General features: G+C 41.0%; 1 protein-coding gene across 1 annotated transcript in view; it reads left to right on the top strand.

Moving 5' to 3' along the window:
* Positions 1-27,500, top strand: part of mindy2 (MINDY lysine 48 deubiquitinase 2) — a 65,171-nt gene that overhangs the window by 14,421 nt on the left and 23,250 nt on the right. Inside the window, exons 3-4 of the mRNA XM_017711651.2 lie at positions 8,437-8,501; positions 25,399-25,557. Coding sequence (XP_017567140.1) covers positions 8,437-8,501; positions 25,399-25,557 — 224 coding nt within the window. The remainder of the gene's footprint in view (positions 1-8,436; positions 8,502-25,398; positions 25,558-27,500) is intronic.

Consider the following 27,500-nt stretch of genomic DNA (forward strand, 5'->3'; position numbering starts at 1 on the left):
TATTGCACATAGCAGGTAAAGACTGGATATCGCACAGAAATTGTAGTAATAATTATAGATATTGCACAGAACTTGCGTATGTATTGCACTTGTACCAATCTATCAGCAGCAGATATCGCACATTAATTAGAGGTAGGATAAGATGTAGGTCTATGTGGTGTGTCCGTGATAGAGTGCACTATGATTGTGACGTGTAGAAAAACTTGTTTTTTTTATACTAATTTTGCCTTATAAAGCTCTGCATGTGCTTCTTTGACATAAATGTATTTTTAAAACACCTTTTAGCTCAACACCTTCTCAAACTACTGTGAAATCTTTTTAGACAAAACAAAATACTGTAACCATTTAGTGAAATAACTTTATGAATGCTTCAGACGTCTGGTTCCCATCACCACCAGTGTGAACAATTCTGACTCTTACGTTTCTGTAGAACACAAAATTTCACATCAAATCACTCTGGCTGTGTTTAAAGACCTAATTATGCAGAAATTTGGAAAAATAGGTGAAATTCCCCTTTAAGCATGTTCTTAGTTGTATTGTTTCAAACAGTATCCAAAGATAACATTTTTAAAAAAATCTGTTTTAAAAACAAATAAATCAGATAATCTGTAGAGTAGAGATTTGGTTGATACTGACAGCCTCAGACTTTTGTCCAGAAGAAAAAGAAGCATGTGGCTCCTCTAAATGCAGAATCAGACGTGGACACTCCAGCTTTAGATCAGCAGACCCGCCCCACCCAGCATGAGCCTCGAGGTCAGACTCGGATAGTTTCTAAAGAGAAACTGGACCGCTGGAGAGTGGATGCATGCTCCAGTCTGTCCACACCCCCCTCTCTACAGCATGTCTGCGGCTGGAGGACAATTTGGTGGTGCTAGTTTTCTGCAGCTCGTGCGGTTCCACGGATGAGCTGAGGAGAGAACCCCTGGATATAAATCGTGGTAGACGGAGAGTAAATGAAAATGCATGCCTTTCCATTCAGGCCTGCTTCTTTCCCCTGCTTGTTTATGAAGATTTATTGTACTCATCGACATTTGTTTATGTGGAAGAGCAGGCTACACTGTCCAAAAGTATCCAGACAGCCATTCTACAGTGAATTTAGCTACTGTAAAGGCTCCATGTCCTGCATCTGTAATGACCTCTCTTTATCCTGTAGAATCAAACAGGCTGTTTTTTTTAACTGTTATACAGATACTGTATTATTTGTAAATGACCTCTGTTCTGATTGGCTGCCTAATATTGTGCCATAGTTACTAGTTAAGTGGATTGAATGGACTGGGGAGTGAATGGCACACTTTGAAACAATAATAAAAAGGAAAAAAAAGTTTTCTCATAATTTGGGCCCTTCAAAATACCCAGTATTAGCAGTGGGTGCTTCATTTGTGCACACAGCATGTATAATCTCCATTGGTCAAATTCCAGGCATCAGCTAGAGGGATATAATGCCCCCCAGCATTGGGCCGTGGAGCAGTGAAACTGTTCTCTGGAATGGTGGAGCTCCAGTACCTTTGGGATGAGCTGCAGTGACCCAGAACTGATCCTCTAGCATCTGTGCCCGACCCTCACCAATGCACTTGCGGCTGAATGCAATCAAATCGTTACAGCAATGTTCCAACATCTAGTGTAAAGCCTTCCCAGAAGAGTAGAGGTTGTTACTGCAGCAAAGGTGGACAAACTTCCCATTAATAACCCCAATTTCAGAAGAGGCGCTGGTGTCTACAAACTTTTGGACATGAAGCAGCTTTGTATATTAATGCCAGTTCCAGTGTGTTTTGCAGAAAGCCTACAGGAAGCTCATAAGGATCCATAATAATACGCCCTCCCCCTTTTCTCTCAGCAGCTGATTGCTGCTCTAACTCTGTTGAATGGCTGTAATTAATGCGCTGGTTCCAGTGAAAAGCATCCGTCTTGCATTAAGTCCAGTAACTCTGCTCTCTTATTGTTTTATTCCTGGGCAGAGAGAGGGACTCATGAAAGCACACACACACACACACACACACACACACACACACACACACACACACACACACACACACACACACACACACACACACACACGAATCCATTTACTACTGAGTGGTCAAGAGGCTAAAACCTCCAGTAATTGAGGAACTGCTGAAAGTACTCAGATGTTCTGCCAAGCAGGACTTTTCCTCTCTGGGCCTGTTGAGCTTGTTATGGGTTGATTCATCCTCAGTATTCTGTGTTGTTTGGACATTGCTGTGCTGTTTAAAGTGAAAGTTTGTCCAAAATAAAAGAACTTTGTGTTTTTTCTTTACCCCAGATGTAGTCGGTCAGCTTTCGCATGTTAGATGTGGGAAGTTTGCTTCTTTAGTTTTGCACTGGAGCCATGAGACTAGTGTAAATAACAACCATTGGGCTGGACAGAATGTTAAAATGTATTGTTTACATTGGCCTTTTCATTGTGTGCAAATTTCGTGGACCAACAGAAATGACCCAGAATTACTTAGAAATATGTCTGGTTCATTTGACTTGCATTAAAAGTAAAGTAAGGTTTTTCCTTCTCCTGTAAACTTATCATTTTGGAGATGTGCGGTTTTATTCCGACAGCAGTGATATTACAGTCTTAAAGCTACAGCTTTTTTAATTCCAAGGGCTAAAATGAGGTTGTAAATGCTAAAAATATAAAAATGAATTATAGCTGTTCTTGATGTGTAAAACCAGCATGAATGTTATAAGTGGACCTCAGGCGGGGGAAAGTGTAAGAACACCAGTGACCACAGTAGTGCAGATTTCACAGAGATGGATGATGAGAGAGACGGCGCATATAAAGGGATCAGCATGAGAGGAAGAGCGAGGGCAGAGGTGGGGAGCAGGGTGGTCAGAGGGTTTTCCTGGCCAGAGAGGAGGGGAGGCATCCGAGTGGAGCAGCTTGTGTTGGGGCTGCATTCTTGGCACCAGGCAGAGGAAGTGAGAGAGGGAGAGAGAGAATAAAGTTGCCCAGCTTAGTGCTTTTCATCCTCGCTCTGGCAGGCCTGAAAGAGTCACTCCTTCTGTTCTGAAGGGCTTCAGGATCTTCACATGAGTGTCAGGATGAACAATGAGGCTACAGACAGAACGATGAAGAAAACATTTAGGGATAATCCAGCTGTGACACTGTTTTTCTTTGGGTCTGATCATTTTTATGTTCACCCATGTCTAATTAATAGCCTCCCAAAGCTAATATAAAACAGACTGTATATACAGTGGCCCCAAAAGTATTTGGGCACGTTATCCATTGGTCAACTGAAGATCTTTAGACAGATGTCCATCAGCTGTGCAAGCAAATAAATCAAATCAAATTTATTTGTGGCGCTTTTACAGCTGATGTCGTCACAAAGCAGCTTCACAGAATTCCTGTAAAGACAAAGTTTTAATATTAAATGTAAAAAACCCCCGGTGAGCAAGCCAGGGGCGACAGTGGCAAGGAAAAACTCCCTCAGAGCTGAGGAAGAAACCTTGGGAGGAACCAAGGCTCATCGGGGGGACCCATCCTTCTCTGGTCAGACTACCTACAGAGTTATTATACTACTAATATTAATAGCAGTAGTGTTAGTAGTAGTAATAGCTAGGAGTCTATGAAAACATCAGTGTAGGGTGGGCAGATGGTCTGAAGTGGGTAGCAGGAGGGCTCGACAGTCAGTCGTCCATCAGTGTCCGTCTGGACATGTGAGTGGTTGTTTACTCGGAAGGGAACTATGTACACAGTTTTAAGATGGATAATTTATATTATTTCTATAATGTATGTATTCAGTTTTTGTGTTCAAGCCGTTTCTTTGCTTGGTTTAACTTCAACAACAATAACCATCCATGTAAGACTCGGTGAGAGCGAGAAGATTGCGGAGCAGCAGACTGTTTCCGTGCTCAGTGTTATAGTTCTCCTTAATGCTTAATAGCGTGTGTGGATCAATAATAATAGCTCCCTTGCTGAGTGTATGAATCACTGTGCTCGGGTTTTGATTCGGCCGTTAGTGCTGGCCCCCCAGCGATCCTGTGTCCACGGCAGTGTGTGTATGCGTGCGAGTTTGAGAGTAGAATGTTGATCAGGTGGTTGACAGGCGGTGTGCCGGTGGTCAGTCTGAGAGTGGGCTTGGCTGTCAGGCTGAAGACACCAGCCCCTCTTGACCTTGTTGGGGTGACTGTGGAGTTGAACAGGAGTGTTTACATTTAAGTATTTAACTACTTCTGTGGTTTTCACGATTAATATTATCTATAGCAGAATAGCAGCATCCTGCTTCAACAGACTGACTGCGGTGTGGGTGTGGGTGTGGGTGTGGGTGTGGGTGTGGGTGGGTGTGGGTGTGGGTGTGGGTGGGTGTGGGTGTGGGTGTGGGTGTGGGTGTGTGTGTGTGTGAAAATATGTATATGTTTTTAATAGTTTATCATTTTTCTACCGCTGAAAATGCTTCACTCAGAGCACACAGAGAATCTCAAAGATTTCATTATTTGTGTGGTTTTCACCAGTACTGAAATCAGCCCAAGCTTTGATTAACCCCGAGATCTAGAGCTTAATATACATGTTGATCTTTCGTTAGGCCATTTAACCAATCATAGTGTATTTTGTTTGTTTGTTTGTTTGTTTTTTTTTTGTTTGTTTGTTTTTTTAACTGTGTGCTGTGACCAGTCACAAATCCAGATGAGTCAAAGTTTCCTATAATCCAGTAAAAATACTTTGTTTTGGTAAAAATAATGCGGTGTAATAAGGGATGTGCTGATGTGGGAATTGTTGGCTGATGTCCAATGTTTTTCATATGCATATGTGCCAGTGCTCAAACAGTTATACGATGTTTTTAATGGGATTAAAACATACTATGGGATTAAATGAGAGATGCACTGAAATTCTGCACACTGAAAATGTTAAGAATAGGTAAGAATTAGGAACAAAAAAAAACAAATGACAAAAATGTGAATCTAATTATAAATTTAAAATAATTGTTTATAAAAATGAGTTTTTTTTTTTTTTGCTATAATGTGCTTAAATGTATAGGAATGTGAACAAGAATACAGACCTGAGTAGATTAACTGTAAGTGCAAGTGAACTAGCCTATTAAACTGCAGCATAATAATACTGTATACTGCATATACTGACGAACAGTAATAGTGGACACTCCAGATCGAGCAGCAGATGAAGAGTGAGAATGTCTGCCGTGTTGATCTATTTCACAGTTTCTGTGGTGGACGAGGCGAGCTATTTATCTTTTTTCTTGTTGAATATGTTGAGAGGGTACAACACCCAAGAACAGCACAGATAAGACGGCAAGACAATCTGATCTCTCGTCTGTGTCACATTAATAATTCACCAGTGCAGTTTTTAAATATAGTGCAAGGTATGCTGTAAGTACAGTATGTAACAGTATAACTGTATCATACAATATAAAAATATTTGACCCTACTTGCCCTACTTTATTTTTAGCCCATCCATATTCAAGTATACAGCAGAATGAATTAACACTCCTCCAGGGCTCCAGTGCTGCATACATGACAGGGCCTGTATTTACTGGACACAAGTGGCCAAGGCATAAACTGCATGTAGCACAATTAAACAGGAAAGCGCAACACAGTAATAACAATTACAATACAGTAAATAGGCTCAAATATATAGGAATGTGAACAAGAGCACAGACCTGTAGATTAACTGTAACAGCAGGGATAGCACAGTGCATGTGAAGTAGCCCATTAGACTGCAGCATAATAATACTGTACACTGTACATACTAATGAACAGTTTGTGTGCAGTAATAGTGGACGGTCCACTGAAAGAGGCCGTCATGTAATAATGTGGTTCCTGCTGGGAGGAGTGTTTTGAACCGTGATTGATTTTTATGCCAGAGGCTGCTCTTTTTCTCTCTGCTGTTAAAGTCTCTTTAAGGCTATTTTACAGTGAAATGCTGCTTTGACCCTGTGACCCTGATTTAGCTTTTCCCGGAAAGCCTGTGTGCTCCCTGCACCGCCCCTTCATCTGGATTAGGAGCGTCTCCAGGCTCATGATAATGGATGAACCATACAGGATAATGCTGCTGATAGTGCTGGATGATGTATGCAACTATTCAAAAGGCTGGAATCAGTTGGTATATTAATAATTGAAGGGTTTAGTTCTAAATCATATTAAACGCCACTTTCATATATATATTTTTTTTTTACACTGGATTGATGGCCAACTTACTGCTCTTTGTTTTATTATTATCCATTTCTTTTATACAGTTTTCACGGGTCATGTTTTTTGAGCTAGAACTACAAAACTTTACGGGATCATTTACGAGAGCCTTTATAGCAATAGTGCTCTTGTTCTTTTGGGACCGATCGCATGTGCATTGCTTGTACAACATTCATTCAAACACGGCTGTGAATGGTGAATTCAAATCTAACTGCCACAGTCTGGCAACACCTTCGCAACCGCTTGGGACAACACAGCGATGGCCTAGCAACACCTTAACAACCACCTGAGATAGCATAGCAATGGCCTAGCCAGGACTTAACAACCACCTGAGATAACATAGCAATAGACTAGCAACACGTTATCAACCACCTGAGAAAACATAGCAACGTCCTAGCAACATGTTACCAACCACCTGAGATAACATAGCAATAGCCTAGCAACACCTTAACAACCACTTGAGATAACATTGCAATAGCTTAGCAACACCTTAACAACCGCCTGAGATAACATAACAACGTCTTAGCAACATGTTACCAACCACCAGAGATAACATGGCAATAGCCTAGCAACACCCATTTGGAATACCAAAGCTACACCCTAGCAACCACTTGGGACAACACAGCAATGGGTGATCAGCACCTTAACAGCCACCTGAGATAACTTAGGAATGGGCTAGTAACACCTTAACAGCCACCTGGAATACCAAAGCAACACCCTAGCAACCACTTGGGATAACACAGCAATGGGTGACCTTAAAGGGAAATTCCACTGAATTTGCTAAATTACTTAAGCATTCAGTGGTTTAGATGTAAACAGAATCATTCAGAGTGGTTTGGTGTGAAATGTGTCTTTCTAGAGAAATTTACCAAAACAGAATTGTTCACTATTATGTTACTGGGAACCGGACGTCTGAAGAATTTAATGGCTCTAAAAGCGGCATCCCATTAAATTACGCAAAATTGTTATGAATGCTTTGCTTGAAACTTGAGACATCATTTTGTCATAGCTTTGTTATAAAGTTTTGGCCTAAAGCATTATCATCTTACTCCAGGATTAGTTCCGTTTCCTCTCAGAACCGCATTCTGGACAATGCATGCAAGCTAACTTGCTTTTGTAGTTACTAGTTTGTAGCTACAGCCATTCAACACGGCTAATGCCAGCAGCAGCTTTTGTTTACAGTTTACAACCACCTGGGATACCATAGCAACAGCCCAGCAACTCCTTAGCAACCACATGGAATTTCATTGCAATGGCTTTGTCAAGCCAAATTAGTTAGTTTTTTTTTTAATGGTATACATTATTTGTAGTGGGTCTTACATATATAAGAAATGTCAATGCTATGTTATGAATAATACACCATTATTAGAGTGTTTTTGAATGGAACACGAGAGGTCGTGTGTTATGAATTATCATCACAGCTGCAATTTGGTCACCGTAGATCATGTTGAAGCAGAAATGTTATAGCGATAACACACAACCTCGAGTGTTCTACTGCTTTTATACAACACTTCAATAAATAAAGTAAGAAATTAGTAAACTGGCCGTGAACGCGGCGTTTAATAGGTTTTAATGTTCAGGTCCTCATGCCAAATTATAGCTCCTTAACAAGCAGCTTGTTGCTACAGTAACGAGCTCCGCCCACTCACTGCACAGCCGGCAGTTCGTTCTATGGCTCCACACAGACCAACTGACCGTTTGGGAGTTTGGTGTCTTCTCGTCTTCAGAGTCCGACCAAATCAGCTGTCAGTTTGTATCCATTTTCTGTTTGTGTGCAAAGTACAAAGTAAAAACGTCCAATTAATTTGAGCGTCTCCTATAAATGACGTCGCTTAGCAACAGCGTCTCAGCGGAGCGATACAGCGTTTGCGAAAAACCTGAGATGTTATGGAGAAATAACAGCACGATTAGAACGCTTCTCAACCAATCAGCTTTCACGTCTTTGGGAGCACCAAGAAGTTAAAGTTAATACATGATAGCTAATGTGCTGGAATTGTCTGTTTCAAATTATTTATTTATCTGCTTGAGGTCATTTTCATCATGCTAATGGGTGGCTGTTCGCTTTCATTCATTATTAGCAACGTTAGCATTGTTGCCTGAACCGGTCGTTTCAAACTGAAAAAGAGCAAAGTGACTTTGGAAAGATCAACTGCTTCCGGATGACTGACAGGAACAGATGGTTTCTTAATCCCTGGATGTCAAGAGAGTTTCATTGTGCCTTTAAGTGTTTTTAATGAGCACCAATAATGAACTTTCTCTGTATCCGTGTTTCCCTCTCCATGACAGGAGACTACATCCTCGATGCCAAGCCGAAGGAGATATCTGAGGCCCAGCGGCTGAACTATGAGCAGGTAAGGAGCCTCATCTCCTTTATGCTGTCCAAAGAAAGGCCTCTTCATTGGAAACCCCTCCTTTCTAGCTTCACCCTGCTGATGTACAGTTAGAGATGGTAGTAATCTGTTGGACTCTTATGTACCTGCAGTCCTCTAGTCCTTCAGCAGTGGTCAGTTTCTGACTACAGAGCAGCTCATGGCTGGATATTTTGAAGAGAGTCGAATTGCAGCACCATATGAGGGCGTTTCTGTGATGCAGACACACGACCCCCCAGGAATGCCTCTCATGTGACATCAGGGTCAGGTGGGCTTTGGAGTAAAAGCCACAGTAATGTTGCTGAGTAAACAGAACTACGACAGCGTTTTAGGGCCGCTGTTAATAAAAATAAAACTAGTAGACTTTGAGAATGAAGTCGTAAAATTACGAGAGTAAAATCACGATATTTAGAGGATTAAGTGATAACTGTAGGGGGGGCTGCCGTGGGGTCTCGGTTGCTGTACTGGCGACGGTGAAGACGGCAAGCGCGCCGGATTTCCTCACACTCCTGTCTCCTTGTGGATCATTTTGATTATCATTCTCACCGTGAAACTTAATGCCCTCTTTCAATGGGGGGAGATGAAGCCCCTGATAGCCGTGTAGACGACCCTGCCAACAACACAGACAGACGGTTTCCTCCGAGTCCGTCTGGCTCTTTATTCTAGATAAACAGTTTCCTGCCCAGCCGTTTCAGCCTGTTCTTACACTAATACCAGGCTGGTGCTGATGTGCAGGAGAGACAGGGAGGCTGAGTGTTTCTTTATGGGTGAATCGAAATGAAAGTGTAACTCCACCAGCTCAACACCCCTCATTTAACACGAGGCGCTGCTTCCCTTTGCAAAGCCTTTGGCCACAATACTGCATATCTTTTCTGGTAATATCCCACTTTTTGTCTCGAAATATTACGACTTTATTCTCAAAGTCTACTATTTTAATTTTTATTAGTGGCCCTAAAACACTATCATTATAGATTATGATGTCGGTAAGTTTTACTGTTACATTAACATTTCACTACCACTTTAAAACTTGTGGAAAATAAGCACATGGTTGCTTGATAGTCAGCAGTACTCAACCTTGCCAGAGTTATATTGTGCAAGCTGGCTGCACCACAGGGTAACCCCTACTGAATAAAGACCTTTAGGATTTTAAAAATGGTCCTTGCCTCCTAATGGATACCATTAGAGACCACTAGTTTCCATGTAGAATTAGAAATGTATCTGTCACTAAATGAATGTCACTAGGTCACCTGCTAAATCATTCCTTTATACGATCAACCCATCAAGAAAAGCCAAAATGCATTACAAAACCCCAAAGAACCAACAGAAAGTCTTAATGGTCTCTATGTTCTCATTAGGGACATTAATATTATAATTCATTATTGCACTATAATTTAAATAACGGCTGGTATGGAGCAGATTGCGTAGTACTGCTGAAAACACTGCTGATTGCTACCGTTATGATGGGCATTCAGACCGCAAGTTCAAGTCAGGGATCAAAAAAATGCAGACAGGACTCTACAAATCACCAGAGGCTATAGATTTAGGCATATTTTGTTTTTAAATGCCTCATTATGTAAATATGTAGAAGCAATATTAATTTAGTATCAGTAACGTCTTTACAGATATTGATGTATTTCCCTGTTGAGTCTCATCACCGATGAGAGAAGCTATTTTGCAGACATATTGGCCAACGAATGATAAGTGGGCGTTCTTGCTTTACGGAAACGCCTTTCATTGCAATTCTATTCTATTGGCTATTTCTGGCCGTTGGTCTATCCACCTCACCTAGCAGTGATGCTGATGTGTGTAAAAACAGCTGTGTCAGACACACTTGTGCAAATGCGACCGCTGTGTCAGGCACACACACTACCAGTGTGGCTGCTGTGCTGAGAATGGACAACCACCAAAATATCTAGACAGACCCTGTGAACAGAAACCAGGGAGGATTGGAGTACAGGGGGTAGTTGTTTCTAATTAAGTGACCAGTGAGTGGAAGTGCAGGGTAGGTGTTTCAGATAAAGTGGCCAGTGAGTGAAGATACATAGGAGGTGTTTCTAATAAAGTGGTCAGTGAGTGGAAGTGCAGGGTAGATGTTTCTAATAAAGCGGCCAGTTACTATAAACAAGCCTGGCTGTGTTCTGAAGCTCTTATTTTAGATGCTTGCTGCAGGAGCTGAGGGACTGCTGCGTTCTCAGTGGTGTGAGAGACATGGGACACAGTGTTAACAACCAAACACACACACACACACAAACACACACACAGCAATCCTGCTAGGACAACAAGAACGTTTGCACCTTCTCACCTCCTTTCCTAAAATAGCCTCTTTTGCCCTCATGCAGTTTGTGAGCTGTCGAGCTCTGTGGCATTCGAAGCTTACGGAAGTGCTTTTCATTCTTTCGGATTGTGTAGCAATTAGCCTACCTAGACTAGCGTGTGTGTGTGTGTGTGTGTGTGTGTGTGTGTGTGTGTGTGTGTGTGTGTGTGTGTGTGGACACATATATTAATACATACAAAATGATCTGTAGTGCAGTTCAGCAGCCGAGCAGCAACGTCATTTTGATGGAGAAAAAGATGAAAAACCCTGCAGGAGAACATTTAAAACATTACTAACTTTCAGTATAAATCAGGGCCAGATTTTGGTTACTTTATAGAAGAATATAAACCTAAAAACATGACATTCAGAATATATCTTTATAACACTGTTATGACAAAACGTATCTTTAAAGATAACATTTTAAAATATGTATATATTGTCATAAAGATGTGATTTTTTTTAATAAATGTATATCAGCATGTGCCTTTCTGAGATGCTGTCTGAATTCTTGTTTGTGTTATTGCAGTAGGGTATGGAGGATAGTGAGTGTTGGGGGATGGGATGAAGGTGGGCATAATGCGCTTTGTCCCCTATAGAGAGCGTTATGTAACGCAGCGTTCGACTCGTGCGGCCTGGAGGAAGTGTGCTCTCGGGGGTGGGGGGAGTGGGGGGTTGGGGGTTGAAGTGAGCATGTCTTCTCACATAGATGTTACTGTTAATGGTCAGGGATGCATAGCAGAGAGAGGGAGAGAGAGGTAGAGTGTGTATTTCTGTGTTTTGCTCAAGTATAAGTGTAAAGTGATATTGGTTTATCAGCCATCTAATTTTTTTTGTCTCCAAAAAAATCATTCACACAATCATTTACACAATCATTTACACAATCATTTATTGACCACACAATTTTCATATCACACAGACGCCACTACCACTGCGTACAGACCAGCTGTCACTGCATCCTGTTCATAGTGAAGACCGTATACTGTGTCTGTGCATGAGAGGGAAACATATGGCACATAACATACATAATGTACATACATAACATGTATAATGCACGTGGAAGCAGCTGTCACCCTGTGCTGTACATTCTAAAGATTAGATCTGCCTGGTTCACTCTGTGTGCTGTGGGTGGGAGATATGAGCTCAGATTTATATTACAGTATTTTTACTGTTTTAATGGTAACCTTGCCATGTGACATCACAGTATTAAATAATACCACTACTAATACTACTCATACTGCTGCTACTACTACTACTAATACTGCTACTACTACTCATACTGCTGCTACTACTACTCATACTGCTGCTACTACTACTACTAATACTGCTACTAATACTGCTACTCATACTGCTAATACTGCTACTCATACTGCTACCACTACTCATATTGCTACTACTACTTATACTACTACTAATAATACTGCTACTAATACTACTACTACTCATACTGCTAATACTTATATTGCTACTACTACTAATACTACTACTAATACTGCTACTACTACTACTACTACTGCTACTCTTACTGCTACTACTACTATTACTACTGCTGCTACTACTAATACTACTACTACTAATACTACTGCTACTAATACTACTGCTATTACTACTGCTGCTACTACTAATACTACTACTACTACTACTAATACTACTGCTACTAATACTACTGCTATTACTACTGCTGCTACTACTAATACTACTACTAATAATACTGCTACTTCTACTACTACTGCTACTAGTACTACTACTGCTATTACTACAACTGCTACTACTACTAATACTGCTACTACTACTACTACTACTGCTACTCTTACTGCTACTACTACTATTACTACTGCTGCTACTACTAATACTACTACTACTAATACTACTGCTACTAATACTACTGCTATTACTACTGCTGCTACTACTAATACTACTACTAATAATACTGCTACTTCTACTACTACTGCTACTAGTACTACTACTGCTATTACTACAACTGCTACTAATAATAATAATAATTATTAATATTAATAATAATCATATCATTATCATTATTAGCATTTTAAAGGTAGTAATGATCACATTATTATTATTAATAATAATAATAATAATAATAATAATAATAATAAGTACCTTCATCATCATTCTTATTGGTATCAAATTTTATAGGCACTTTAAAAGTAATAAATGAAACAAGTTAGTGTTGCGTAGTATAATGGTGACAAAGTATACAGCTGTATTTAAAAATTGACAGAATTTTAAAAATCATGAGTATATTTCAAAGTTATGACGTGTCAAATTTCTGTCTCATGTCTAAACAGTCAAATAAACACATTCCACCAATTTTAGAGGGATCACTGATGTTTATGTTGGAGCTGACCAGCAGGTGGTGCTGATGGAAAGAGGCAGGAAAAAAGCTCAGAAAAACTAAGCATGACGGTGACTCCAGAGAGCTTAGAAGATGTGTCCCAGTTCAGGGGCTGCGTCCTTCGAAGGACGCGGTCTATAAAGGCTTGTCCTTCAAAAGACGCGGTCTATAAAGGCTTGTCCTTCGAAGGACGCGGTCTATAAAGGCTTGTCCTTCGAAGGACGCGGTCTGTAAAGGCTTGTCCTTCGAAGGACGCGGTCTGTAAAGGCTTGTCCTTCGAAGGACGCGGTCTGTAAAGGCTTGTCCTTCGAAGGACGCGGTCTGTAAAGGCTACCGCGTCCTTCGAAGTCTGTTTAGAGCCAAGATGACTGAACCGAAATGAGGCAGTCTGCACTACAGCGGTTTGCGTAACAGCACTGCTGTTCCCGCCCTCACCAGTGTGTCACGAAACGTTGCTCCTTCAAGTTATTAGTAAAGTTCTTTAAAGATGGAGCTAAAAAACTTTGATTTTAGTTTTTATTTTTTTCCCCATTTATTAAAGCTGGAGTCGCTTCTCTCTGTCTCCTTCTTGGTCCCTAAAATGAACCTAAACGATTGCGCAAGTTTTGCTAGACCACTTGTTTTTGTTGTGTTTTACTTTTTTTAACATCTGTATTGTTCACTATTCGACTCATTTTAAACCCAGATCATATGTTTAAAGTGTCTCCTCAGCTGCCATTCGCTCCTCTGCTGACGCCACCATGCTCTGAAATCCTTGCCATCACGCAATGAACCTCGAGATATGTTGGCAGGTCCAACGGATGGATCCTTCGTTGCCATGGAAAAGGACACAGCCTCCGAAGGACGCAGCCCCTGAATTGGGACACAGCTATAGAGAGGAGAATTACCGCTTTGTAATGTCTTTCAGGTTTCTCAAACGCTGGAGGGCGCTCTCGAGCGAGTCCAACATGGATGGATTAAGACATTGCGTTTGAGCAAAATCATAGTTTATAAATGCGTCAGCACTTTTAATATAAAAGAGTACGATCATTGGCTCTGCTCGCCAAACAATCAGCACTCAGCAGTGGTAATGTTACCGTCCTGCTGCTCAAAACCTGCTAGATGTAGAAAAAAGGAAACTTACAGGTGAGTTTCCTTTGCTTTTTTAGAGAAATTCAAACTTCTACTTTCTAAAATTAAAGGAAAGTTCTTGGCAGGTGATTAGGAACTATTTAAAATTTTTTGTTTTTAGCCGTTTAAGTCAATTCACCCCATTCATTGAGAACTTTCTCATGAGCACCTTCTGGCATTTTGCAGTCTTGTTTTTGATATAACAGGGTTAATAGGAAGAGGCCAGGCTCCTCATAAACCGACTCTGGTGGCTCAGCAATGCCTTAGAGCTAAAAACACCACAGAACACATTCAGAACTGATTTTTTTTGTTTACATCTCCAACCTCTAATAATAATATCCAGCAATAATAATTTTATTTATAGAGCACTTTTCATACCAGTGGTAGCTCAAAATGCTTTACAGACTTCTATGATAAAATCTGACAGTAATAGTAGAAACTATTAATAATAATTGAATATCAAATAAGGCAAGATCAAAGATAAATACCAATGAGATGTGAGATTTTAATGAAATGCCACGTTTTTAAAGGTTTCTGAAAAAGTGAGCACTGAGCTTGACTGTCTAATAAAAGGTGAATTGGGTTCCACAAAGTCTCCCCATGCTTGCCGAAGGTCAGTATCTGCAGATCTAAGTTCATGTGCTGGAACATAAACAGACATATTCTGTGATGTAAGCTGTGCTGTGAGGTCGTTTAGAGCCTAGCAGAACTTTAAACTCTGTCCTAAAAGATACAGGCAGCCAGTGCAGCGAAACGGGAGTGATACGATCCCTCGGTTTGTTTTTGGGCCGAGTTGTAGAAGATGTATTGTTTTGTCTCTCTGAGATGGAAAAGGCTGACCTCTCCTGTTCTTCCCTCTCCACTCATTCTCAGATCTGTTTTGCCCTCTGTTGTTGAGCAACTCTCTAAAATATTCCACTCTAATAAATACATCTTGCTGTTTCTAGGTTTGCCGCTCAGCTCAGCCTGTTGGGTGGGTTATACAAGCTGAGTCATCCGTCCTCGTCTTGTTCAGCAGTTGTGTTCTGTTTGGCCCGATATAGCACAACAAACAGCGAATAAAGAAATTGCAAAATAGCACTGTTGGTGATGCAGGTACTGCATTTCTCATATCTCATTGTTTTCGCGTTATTGAGTCAGGAGAAAATAGAACAGGCTGAAATATGGCGAGTGCACAATGTCGTGAGTCGCCCTGTAAAGCCTGAAATACCCATTTAAAGTCAGAGGCGTCAGGCTGGGAATTTTACACACCACAGCATCCGTATTTGTGTTAACGTCACACGTACAGACTCAAAAAGAAGGTCCGGCCTGATGTTTCGTTCTCAAGTTCAATACCGACATTATACCATGAAGTTACGATGACAGTAGTAGATAATTCACTCGCATCCTTTGAAGACAAATTGCTTTTGAATGGTCTTTCAGTCTTCAGATTCCTCAGCTCGGGGAATCTGCTCCTTGTTGCAAAATTTTCTACAATTTGCACACAGCGAGTTTTTGCAAGAGAGAAAATTAGCAAGCAAGCAAAATTTATTTATATAGCGCTTTTTACAACAGGTGTTGTTCCAATGCAGCTTTACAGAACAATCAGCATTACAGAAAGAAAAAGAAAAGAAAAGAAAAGAAAATCCGGGTCCAAGCACCCAGGAGCAAGCCGGCGGCAACAGTGGCAAGGAAAACCTCCCTAAAGCAGAAGAAACCTTGAGAGGAACCAAGACTCAGAAGGGGAACCCATCCTCCTACGGTCGACACCGAGTGTACATAGTGTAGCTTTAATGTTTAGGTGGTCTTGGTTCAGGGATGTTTGTAATTCACTGTTTTTTGGACTCATCATGGTATCCAGTACAAAATCTAGACTAGAGCTGCAACAAACGAATTCGATAGTCGAATAATCTGTCGGTTATTGAAACGAATGATCAGTTATTTGGATTAGGAATCGCTGAATTACCATGAATCACTAAATCACTTATCAAGTCTTATGTAGCTGTCGGCTTTCACTCAGCTTGTGGTTGTTTTATGCATTTGCTAACTAACAATAAAGACAAAATGAATAACTTCTTTAAAAATTCTCCGCTTTAATGAGCTTTCCTGCTAATATAAAATAGAAATTAAACTCATATCTTTTTCTGTCAAAATTTAAAACCAAGGATGTGCAAAGTAGCAGCACTAAAGCACAACACAGCGAAGTTTGTTTTCCTTTAATCAAGCGAACAAAAAATCTATTTTAATTTTAAACAGTGCAGTAATTGCGTTCTGTTGTGTTTACACTCTATTGCAACTAAATTTTACAGTCCCAGGTCTTTACTGAAACCGAGAGAAGTCGACGAGTTAAGACGATGATGCAGTGCTGAAAACTGTAAATGGGATAGTGTAGTGGGTAACACCTCTGCCTTCTACACTGTAGACTGGGGTTCAATCCACCACCTGGGTAAACACCCTACACTATACCAATAAGAGTCCTTGGGCAAGACTCCTAACACCACCTTGGCCTGCCTGTGTAAAATGATGAAATTGTAAGTCGCTCTGGATAAGAGCGTCAGCCAAATGCCGTAAATGTAAATGAAATGTAAATGTAAAAGTTATTTGGAAGTTAACAGGGTTGTTGTGAACGCTAAGTTACTTGCTTCTCTGTTCCAGCTCCATTAATGATTCCAGGGAACCTGCATTTCGAAATGGATGATGTTAGAGCTCAGAACATAAAGTAGAACGGCTTTTTAACACTGACGTTAGCACAGCTTACTTAGAATGCACACTTGTCTCCTCTTCAGATGCTCCCACATGGAGGGTGTGCTCCCATACCAGCTGGGGTGGGCTTAATAATTATCATTACCGCTACTATTGGTAGTAAGCAACAATGTCAAAACATCCTTAGTTGGCGTGAAAAAGACGCGTAATGACGTCACCAACTAATGGACTGTTGAATTAGTGGCCAACAAATTTGATCAGTGATTTAATTGGCTAAGTCGAATAATCATTGCAGCCCTAATATAGATCATGACACATCATCTTGCTGGTGCTCACTTTCATGCTGATACACTCACAGTTCTAGTGTGTGCTCAGAAAAGCAGCTTTGCTACACAAACCCCACCAGCTTTATCAGTGTCATCAAAGCCCTGTTTTCTCAGGTAATAACAGTGCTGGAAACAATGCAGGCTAATTATAGGTGTAAAGCTGTCATTATTTCCTCAGGAAGCTTTTTATCCTAGATGAATGTGATTTTTTTTTTTTTTTTTTTTTTTTTTTTAAGCTGTCGTCCTGCCCTGTTAGTTGGTTAGTTAGTTTGGGCAGAAAATCTTTTTTCTTTAAAACGTCTCCTCTCTCACTTCTGCACACTCGGGTCTATTTCTGAACGTGGGCTTGTAAGAGTGAGGACACTCGGACTGAAATAGCAGCGTCTCTGAAGCTCGTATGCGTGTTTGTTTTAGATCAGTGTGTGTGAGTAGGTGGAGGCTGGCTTTGGTTCGTCAGTGTTGGTTGTTCTTCTGTTCTGTTGTTATTCCAAGGCTGTAAGTGGTCCTGTGGACTGGCAGGCCGACTCCAGGCCTCTCTGTAGGACTGGCTGAGGAGCAGGCCTGGGCAGTATGGCTAATCTAATCGCAGTATATTTTTCAAATTCCATCTGAGATGCTTTATAATTATTAGGGCCTTATCGCTGTGACATTTTTGAGACCAAGACTGACTTTAAATAACTAAAAATGAAAATAATTCATATTGGGATACAAGTGTGCCATCACTTTTGCACAAGCTACATTATTTTGTTTTTTAATTTTGTTTTTTTCTCACAACTTGTTAAATTCAGAAAAGAAGCAGCAATTGTATGTGTGTATATGTGTGTGTGTGTGTGTGTGTGTGTTTTTATATATATATATATATATATATATATATATATATATATATATATATATATATATATATATAAGGCTTTTTTAATCATGTTGTGCACGTGCTAAAAAGTTTAGATATATTTTGTGTTTTGTGCTTTTCTTTTTTTCTTTTGTGTTCAACTTGATCAGTTAAGAATGTATTGCTGTAATATAGTCATATGCAAAAGTTTGAACACCCCTGGTCAAATTGCATGTTTGTTTGTTTTTTTATAAGGTAACTTTTATTGTTGCATTTATTCTGCAAATTTGAAAGTTTAGAAAGTTTGGGACAAAACCTTGTATCTTCATTTTCTGGCATAATTTGAAAACACCTGTTGGCCTTCACATTGTTTGTAAATTTCATGATGAATGAAGAAAAATAAAATGACTTGGAAAAATTTCTGGTTCCACTGACTTTCATTAAAAGTAATTGAGGTTTTTTCCATCTCCTGTAAAGTTACCAATCTGGAGATACAAGGTTTTGTTCCGACAGCAGAGATTTCATATATATATATATATGAACTGAGAGATGACAAACAATGAGACTCCTCCACACAGAGAGAGAGAGAGAGACAGAGAGCGAGAGGGAGACAGAGACAGAGATAGAGAGAGATATATATATATATATATATATATATATATATATATATATATATATATATATATATATATATATATAGTGTGTGTGTGTATATTATCTCACACAAACCGTTTTTTTTAGTGAACGACTAGATGACTTACTTCTCTCTCACGTGTGTGTGTGTGTGTGGGATGGGATGGGTCGGGTCTAAAAGGGGTTGTACAGAATTATTGTTGATTTGCCATAAACTCAAATAAAAATTTGATTACAAAAAATGCAAATTACTGTAAAAATGTGTTTAGTTTTAGTAATTATGGTTTTATCCCCCAGGCTTGAAAGTAATGTTCTCTTTTGTCCTGATCTACAGATTCACATCACTGTGGCCATCTGCTTCAGCTTCTCCCATTTAACTAACTGCATTTTTCAGGGATACAGTGTTCAGATTATTCTGTGAAGGGCTCACTTTGTATCTCTGCAGGGATATGATTTTTGAAGCTAAAAGTGGGACTGATTTTCTTCCCCGATTTTAAGCTTGTGTTAGCTTGAATGACAACTTTTGTGTCTCTCCAGCGACAGTGGATCATGGCTGTGATTTTCGTTGGCTGTGGGAAAATGAGAGGGAGAGATAGGAGAGCGAGATGCGTGACTAGGAGATGAAGGACCTGCCAGTTCATTGAGAGGCTAGTCTGAATTCACAAAGCTCCTGTGTACTCAGTGATGTTTGTTAAACTCAAATACGCGCTGCTCTCTCAATACACTGTCAGATTTACACTCAGAGCTCTGAAAGGTTGAGTGCTGCTTGTCGGACACAGTATTTTTAGCGCAGCTGTTGTATAAGAAGAAGGAGAGTCATAAGAGCTAAATGATATGGACAGAATACTAGTATAGAGAGTATATATTGGTGCTTATTGTGATTGTGATATGCGTTCTGATATATTAAAGGGCCATAACATGGAAAACCAAACAGTCTGTGCTTGTAAACGTGTTTGATGTGGTAGGTAAACACTATTAAAATGATCAGCATACCATTCAGGTACTAGATACATGTTACTCATCTGTAGAAACTAAGCTGCAAAAATATTGTTTGCCTTTTCAGCCTATAGCAGTTTAGCTCCGCCCACCGAAGTGATAAAAGGAGTGTTTCAGCTCAGACTGTGTTTTGAATGAGATGTAAGACTGGGCAGCCAATCAGAACAGAGGCAGTTTACATATACCAGCCTGACACAGTAACAAAAAACAACCTGCTTAATTTTAAAAGAGGTTGGAAAATGTTAATGAAAAAAATCAATTAGGACCTTTTCTGGTACTAAAACCTAAAAAAAGTAGACATCAAAGAAAAAGGAAATACACGAAAATGTCTGATATGAGCCGTGTCCTGCATCTTCCCACTAAAACCTTAATGGTGGACATCAGGGGGGGCAAATATAATGCAAGAGACTTGCAAGTTATGGGCCCTTTAAAATGTAATCAATAATATGACGTGGTTAAAGGTTGGACCGTGAATTGACCAAAATAAATGACTTTTGTGATTCAGAGATTAGAAGATGATGTATGATCATGCGAAACTGCAAGCAAGATCCAAGAATAATGAACTAAAATCTCAAACGAATTTTAAAATAAATCATAATGATGATAAAATAATGATACAGTATCAATAAAGCAGGGATATAAATCAACAAGGATAATTAAAATAATAAATAAATAACTGGTTCCTTTGTTCAGATAGCCCCTGTAGATGGTCTACAGATGTTCGAATTGTTAACAAACTGTGTGGTCATTCTCAGTCGTTTTAAGGCCAGTCTTAGCACCAAGGTTAGGTTTAGGACAAGGGTTAAGGTTAGGCTTATGGAAAATTGAAGGTAAATATAATAGATATTTAGTTTGATGTAAATTAAATGTAATTTAATTTTAGGTAAGCATCTGCAAAGCATCTACAGTGAAATGTATCAAATAAATGAATGAATAAATAACAATCGTAATAATTGTAACAGTAAAATATCAGTATTATAAAAATAAGTTCTCTGAGCCTAATATGAACTGGCAAATGATCTACTGTAGGATGGAGAGAGTGCGGTAGCGCAGGGAGGGCTGTCCAGCAGGGCTATTAGGACAAAAGAAGGCCACACACACACACACACACACACACACACACACACACACACACACACACAAAGAAAGAGAGACACTGGGACGGGCGTGGGTGGGTGCTGGGCACTGTGCCAGGCTGGAGCAGGCCTGAATGGGGCCAGTGGGTGGACGGCTTTTGGTTGAGCTGTCGACCCTGACGCACCTCCGGCCTTCAGTGCCCATGCTGGGCCAGTACTGGGCCACGCTGCCTGGCACCAACTGGAACTGGCCCTGGTGTACTGAATCACCCTGTAGTGAGTTCCGGTACAGCAGTGACTCAGATTTCACAACAAACACGACTAAGCAGTTTAGCAAAGGTATGTGATGATGCACCTGTTCCCTGATGGTTTGAAAATGGCATCAGTGCATCATGATGCATTGAACTGAAGGTCGTGATTCAATTGCATTCAAGTGATTTTTTTGGAGATGTTTTAATTGTAATTGGAAATGTTTTAATTGTACTGATATTCAGTGAAATCAGAGTTAATTTTTGCTGAAATAAAATTCTCAGGCTAAATTCATACGAGGCCAAAAAAGAAGCTTGTCGTAAATTCTGAATTGTACTGGGCGATATGGCCAAAAATATTATCACGATAAACAAAATTCATATCGTTCGATATCGATACATATCGTGAAAAAAGTCACAGCATTATTTCTTTCAAGTTCGAAGGCTGATTTTTGCTCATGGGTGGTTAAATGCTGTTAAACTAGCTCTTATGGTCGGAACACGACAAACACTCACCAAACAGTGGAACATTTCACAAATCTGTCATGGGACAGTGGGAGAAAGTTTCTGTTTTATCAGCTGGAAAAGCGCGGCCACAATTTTGTGGTAGTCATAATTTTTTGGGGGCAGTCGTGGACTGGAGGTTGGGGAACTGGCCCTGTGACCGGAAGGTTGCCGGTTCGATCCCCAGCACCGACAGTCCATGAGGTGTCCTTGAGCAAGACACCTAACCCCTAACTGCTCCTCGGGCGCCGTGGATAGGGCTGCCCACCGCTCCGGGCAAGTGTGCTCACAGCCCCCAAGTGTGTGTGTATTCACTAGTGTGTATGTGGTGTTTCACTTCACGGATGGGTTAAATGCAGAGGTGTAATTTCCCCAGTTTGTGGGATTAAAAAAAGTATCACTTAAGAAAGACAACGGATTATTTTTAGCTGGTGACGAGCGCTCAGCTATCCCGTTACAAACGCCAAACAGCACTAAACTGTTTAGTTTCTCAACATCAACTTGGTGTGAACAGCGAACATTTACTGGCTCCGCACATGGATCACACAGCCGCCTAGCCAGCCTCGCTCCTACTCCAGCGACGTCTGGATTTCTCTATTCCATCGTGGTCTTTCAGGGGTGCACCGCAATATATGGAACACCAGTCGAACAGAGTCCTCCTGTTAGCTACGTTTAGACTGAAGTAGGTGCTTTTGTGTTGTTTGATCTACAGTATCATCAACTCATTTCATTCATCGCCCAGCTCTAATCATGTCAAAACTTAAGTGCACCATCTCCTGGCGACAGCAGAGTAGTTTCGCTTTTGTGCAGTAGAAAACGCCACCAGGGCTGTCGCTGAACGTGGAAGTGTGAGAATGGTGTATTATATCAAATATATATCAAACCTTTCTTATCGCTCTATCAAGGAAAAGTTATATTGTGATACTAATTGTTATCGTTTTATCGCCCAGCCCTAATTTGTACCAAATAATCGTATGGAGTCCTGGAGATTTACTGATGCATTGAGTTGATTCCTAAAGACTCAACATCAGATGTTTTGGAGAGCCTTTCCCATTCTAATCTAATCATAGTAACTGAAAACACACTGCTTTCAAATGATGAATCACATCCAAGCAGAGCAGATCTAAGTGAGTCATATTGATTCACATTTAAGCAGGCTACAGGGCCAAATCTGTGGAAATCTGATTGGCTGTTAAAGTGCCCTGTCGCTCCTGTCCAAGTGCCTCACTGACTGATTACAAAAAAAACACAAAGTTAAAAAACCTCTGAACCCAAGAGGCCCAAGTCATATGCAAACTAAACAAAACAGTTGAACCAATTCACCAGTAGCCAAGTCAAACAGTACTGAGTTTGCATTAACTTAAATAATGGCATAAAACATGGTGTTATAACATATTAAGAACAGTCTGGTTGAGTTCATTTCCATTTTCATTGTCTAGACCAGAGGCTTCCAATCAGTGGGCCACAGCAGTGTGCAGGCGGGTAGTAAGTATCTGCTAAAATACCAAATTTTATTATTATTATTAATAAATGTGATATTATGATAATTTTTGTTCATGTAAGGCTAAATTAAGTATTTTATATTGGAGCAATAAACCCAGAGAAAAAAAATATCCTTTGAAAACAAGAAGAAAGAGACCAAGACACTTTCTCTCTCACACTTTTATTTGTGTGTGTGTGTATCTGTGTGTGTGTGTGTGTGTGTGTGTGTATATGTGTACATATATATGTGTGTGTGTGTGTGTGTGTGTGTATGTATATGTGTATATATATATATATATATATATATATATATATATATATATATATATATAATGTGTGTATGTGTGTGTGTGTGTGTGTGTGTATGTATATATATATATATATATATATATATATATATATATATATATATTGGGTGACTGCTACATAAAAATGTATTTATTGCTACTGCTAATACTAATACACTAAAAAAAACCATTGAGAAGCAAATGAGACTATAAACCCAGTTGCTTTGCATTTAGGAGACATTCTGCGATAACGGCAAAGCATAGCCTAGTCTTTGTGCTGTGTGAAAGTCCTGCACGGAGAGAGAAGATACTGAGGCCATTAGAGAAGTAGATGTCACGGACCTCAGAGTCGCGCATTCGTCATTAGGAATCGAGGAGACGAGAATAAAGTTTTGTTTACTTCTGAATCACTTCATTGTTCAGTTGGATATTTAGTTCATTGGCATGTACAGTTTAAAAGAATCAGTTTCCCATCACTAATCCAAACTGGATCCGTGTATGTGGTGGTGAATGTGCTGAGGGGAAATCCCCCTCTAACCCAACAGCAGGGCCTGGGGGAGAACTCCCCTCTGTCCAGAGGGATCATCTCTCTATCTCTCATGTGACTGCTACAATCAGTAATAAACACAAACTCTGTGATGTGACTAATCCCACACAGCCATATACATGGACATGGATGGAGATATATATATATCCATATATATACACACACACACACACACACACACACACACACACACACACATCGAGAGAGAGAGAGAGAGAGAGAGAGAAAATTCCACCAGTTTTTCAAAGTTACTGTTAAATTTAAGTGGGTCATTGTAGAGAAACTTACTGACTCATATATCTTTAAAGTGGTGGTGATAGGAACTATTTATTTTATTATATATTTCTGGGGTGATATTACAAGATGTTCATAACCATTTCATATAATAACTTTTTGTGAGGGAACATTTAGAGGTGGACCACTGAACAACTCTGACATGGTGCGTTTCTCTAGAACGGAGTATTTCGCACAAAACCACTCTGAATCGCTTTGTTTACATCTTAAGCATTTAACTATGTAGACGTTTTGGACCGTCAGTGGAATTCCCCTTTACTATGTACAGTATATGGGATGTGGACGTTTCCAAGTTTGATGTGATTTCAGGATTCAATTTTCAACATTTTATATGAAAAATATGTCTTGATTGTACAGTGCTCTGACTGTATATTGCAGACATTAGCTTTTCTCAGAGAAATTGCAGTGGAATAATGCAAACAGCAGATGTGAGCAGAACCTTCACCGTTTACAGTTATGCTAAAACATAAAATTTGGTGTTTTACTGAATTGGGGGGAAGAAAGCAAAAGGAAGCTCTCTCTCTTGCTCTCTCTCTCTCTCTCTCTCACTCACTCACTCATACAGGCCTCAGTAAAATGTTTGTGCTTCCGCTGCTGGACCGGAGCCATCACTTAAGTGTGTGAGTGTGAACAACTGTGCATGTGTGGCAGCAGCTGCAGAGTTCCTGATCAGAGACCTCCACAGACCAGCCTTGTTCACAGGGTGTGTGTGGGGGGGGGGGGGTGTGACTGGTTTTGTCAGGATGAGAGACAGACAAAGTGCAGGCTTGCTCTAGCTGGAGTTGCTGATCCAGGGCAGCACTCGCAAATGAGAGGGTCCAGGTCAGAGCTGTCCTGCCCTGCTCTACCACCCTGATCCAGCACACTTGGCTCTAGCATTTAGCTGCTCCTGGAAGCTTGCATTACCTGGATCAGGTGTGTTAGATTTAGATCTACAGAACTGGGATTGGGCACTTGGTCTAGAGCAGGAGTCGCAAAGTACCTGTCTGCGGTCACATCCAGACCACAAGATTTATACAGCCCCTCACAGTTACAGTGTATCCTTAAAGGACACGTTCACTGATTTTTTAAAGTTTCTGTATAACTCTGTGATTGAGATTAAATGTTCTGTTCTAGAGAAACTTGCTGTTCTCTTAATGTTGGTGTGTTTGACAATACTAACCAGACGCTCTCTCTCTCACTCTCTCTCTCTCTCTAGAATATGAGTGATGCAATGGCGGTCCTCCATAAGCTGCAGACGGGTCTGGATGTGAACGTGAAGTTTACGGGGGTCCGAGTGTTTGAATACACGCCGGAGTGTATTGTCTTTGACCTGTTGGACATCCCATTGTATCACGGCTGGCTGGTCGACCCGCAGGTGCGCAAACATATTGCCACGCCCAGTTCAAACTGGATTAAAGTGCTATAATTTGAGTGTTTACCAAGGTGGTCAGTGATTTTAACCATGGTTTGATGAGTAATCATTCCAGAGTGAATCAGTTAACCAACCCTGGAGCTCCCGCAGTAACGGTGGTCCTGTTTGAATCAACATCACAGTAATGTCATAAAAAACGAACTAATAGAAAACCTTTTTTGTAACCTGAAGATATGGACACCTGCTCACCCAGTTCCCTAATCCTCAAGTCGTGGGCCACCCTTTACACGAAATGAGATGTAACCGTAGCAGTAATGCCAACTAGTCAGCGCTCAGTAGCCGTAATGCCAACCAGTCAGCGCTCAGTAGCAGTAATGCCAACCAGTCAGCGCTCAGTAGCAGTAATGCCAACCAGTCAGCGCTCAGTAGCAGTAATGCCAACCAGTCAGCGCTCAGTAGCAGTAATGCCAATCAGTCAGCGCTCAGTAGCAGTAATGCCAACCAGTCAGCGCTCAGTAGCAGTAATGCCAACCAGTCAGTGCTCAGTAGCCGTAATGCCAACCAGTCAGCGCTCAGTAGCAGTAATGCCAACCAGTCAGCGCTCAGTAGCCGTAATGCCAACCAGTCAGCGCTCAGTAGCAGTAATGCCAACCAGTCAGCGCTCAGTAGCCGTAATGCCAACCAGTCAGCGCTCAGTAGCCGTAATGCCAACCAGTCAGCGCTCAGTAGCCGTAATGCCAACCAGTCAGCGCTCAGTAGCCGTAATGCCAACCAGTCAGGGCTCAGTAGCCGTAATGCCAACCAGTCAGGGCTCAGTAGCCGTAATGCCAACCAGTCAGCGCTCAGTAGCCGTAATGCCAACCAGTCAGCGCTCAGTAGCGCAGTAATGCCAACCAGTCAGCGCTCAGTAGCCGTAATGCCAACCAGTCAGCGCTCAGTAGCGCAGTAATGCCAACCAGTCAGCGCTCAGTAGCAGTAATGCCAACCAGTCAGCGCTCAGTAGCGCAGTAATGCCAACCAGTCAGCGCTCAGTAGCGCAGTAATGCCAACCAGTCAGCGCTCAGTAGCGCAGTAATGCCAACCAGTCAGCGCTCAGTAGCGCAGTAATGCCAACCAGTCAGCGCTCAGTAGCCGTAATGCCAACCAGTCAGCGCTCAGTAGCGCAGTAATGCCAACCAGTCAGCGCTCAGTAGCGCAGTAATGCCAACCAGTCAGCGCTCAGTAGCGCAGTAATGCCAACCAGTCAGCGCTCAGTAGCGCAGTAATGCCAACCAGTCAGCGCTCAGTAGCGCAGTAATGCCAACCAGTCAGCGCTCAGTAGCAGTAATGCCAACCAGTCAGCGCTCAGTAGCACAGTAATGCCAACCAGTCAGCGCTCAGTAGCGCAGTAATGCCAACCAGTCAGCGCTCAGTAGCGCAGTAATGCCAACCAGTCAGCGCTCAGTAGCGCAGTAATGCCAACCAGTCAGCGCTCAGTAGCGCAGTAATGCAAATCAGTCAAAAATGCCAACCAGTCAACCTGTTTGCTGTACTGGTAGGTTTTTATTGATTTTTAATGACATCATTCTGTTTTCTAAAATGAATGGAAGTTCCTGCATAAATGGTTAGAAACGTTTTTCATTTTTAGCCATTCAGCTCTGATCACCCTCATTCATTCAGGACTTGTGGGCGTCCTCAAGCTTTTTGCAGTCATGTTGACTCTGGTGGCTCCTTTCGAGTAACACTAATGTAAATGTCTGCACAATGCTGTTTCGATCCGAGCTAAATGGGATAATTTGAGGAAATCACACAGATGCTTTATCCCAAATGAGTCGGCCAGTCAGATCACGCGCAGAGTCCATTAGTGGACCTCCTCTGGTAAAACCGATGTAACTAGAACAGGGTTTTACTGAGACTCGCACTAAACGCAGCTCTAATGCACCATGTTCTCTTTTAGCCTCACTGTC

Source organism: Pygocentrus nattereri, chromosome 25 (genome assembly GCF_015220715.1).
Source record: "Pygocentrus nattereri isolate fPygNat1 chromosome 25, fPygNat1.pri, whole genome shotgun sequence".
In the NCBI taxonomy this organism is placed as follows: domain Eukaryota; kingdom Metazoa; phylum Chordata; class Actinopteri; order Characiformes; family Serrasalmidae; genus Pygocentrus; species Pygocentrus nattereri.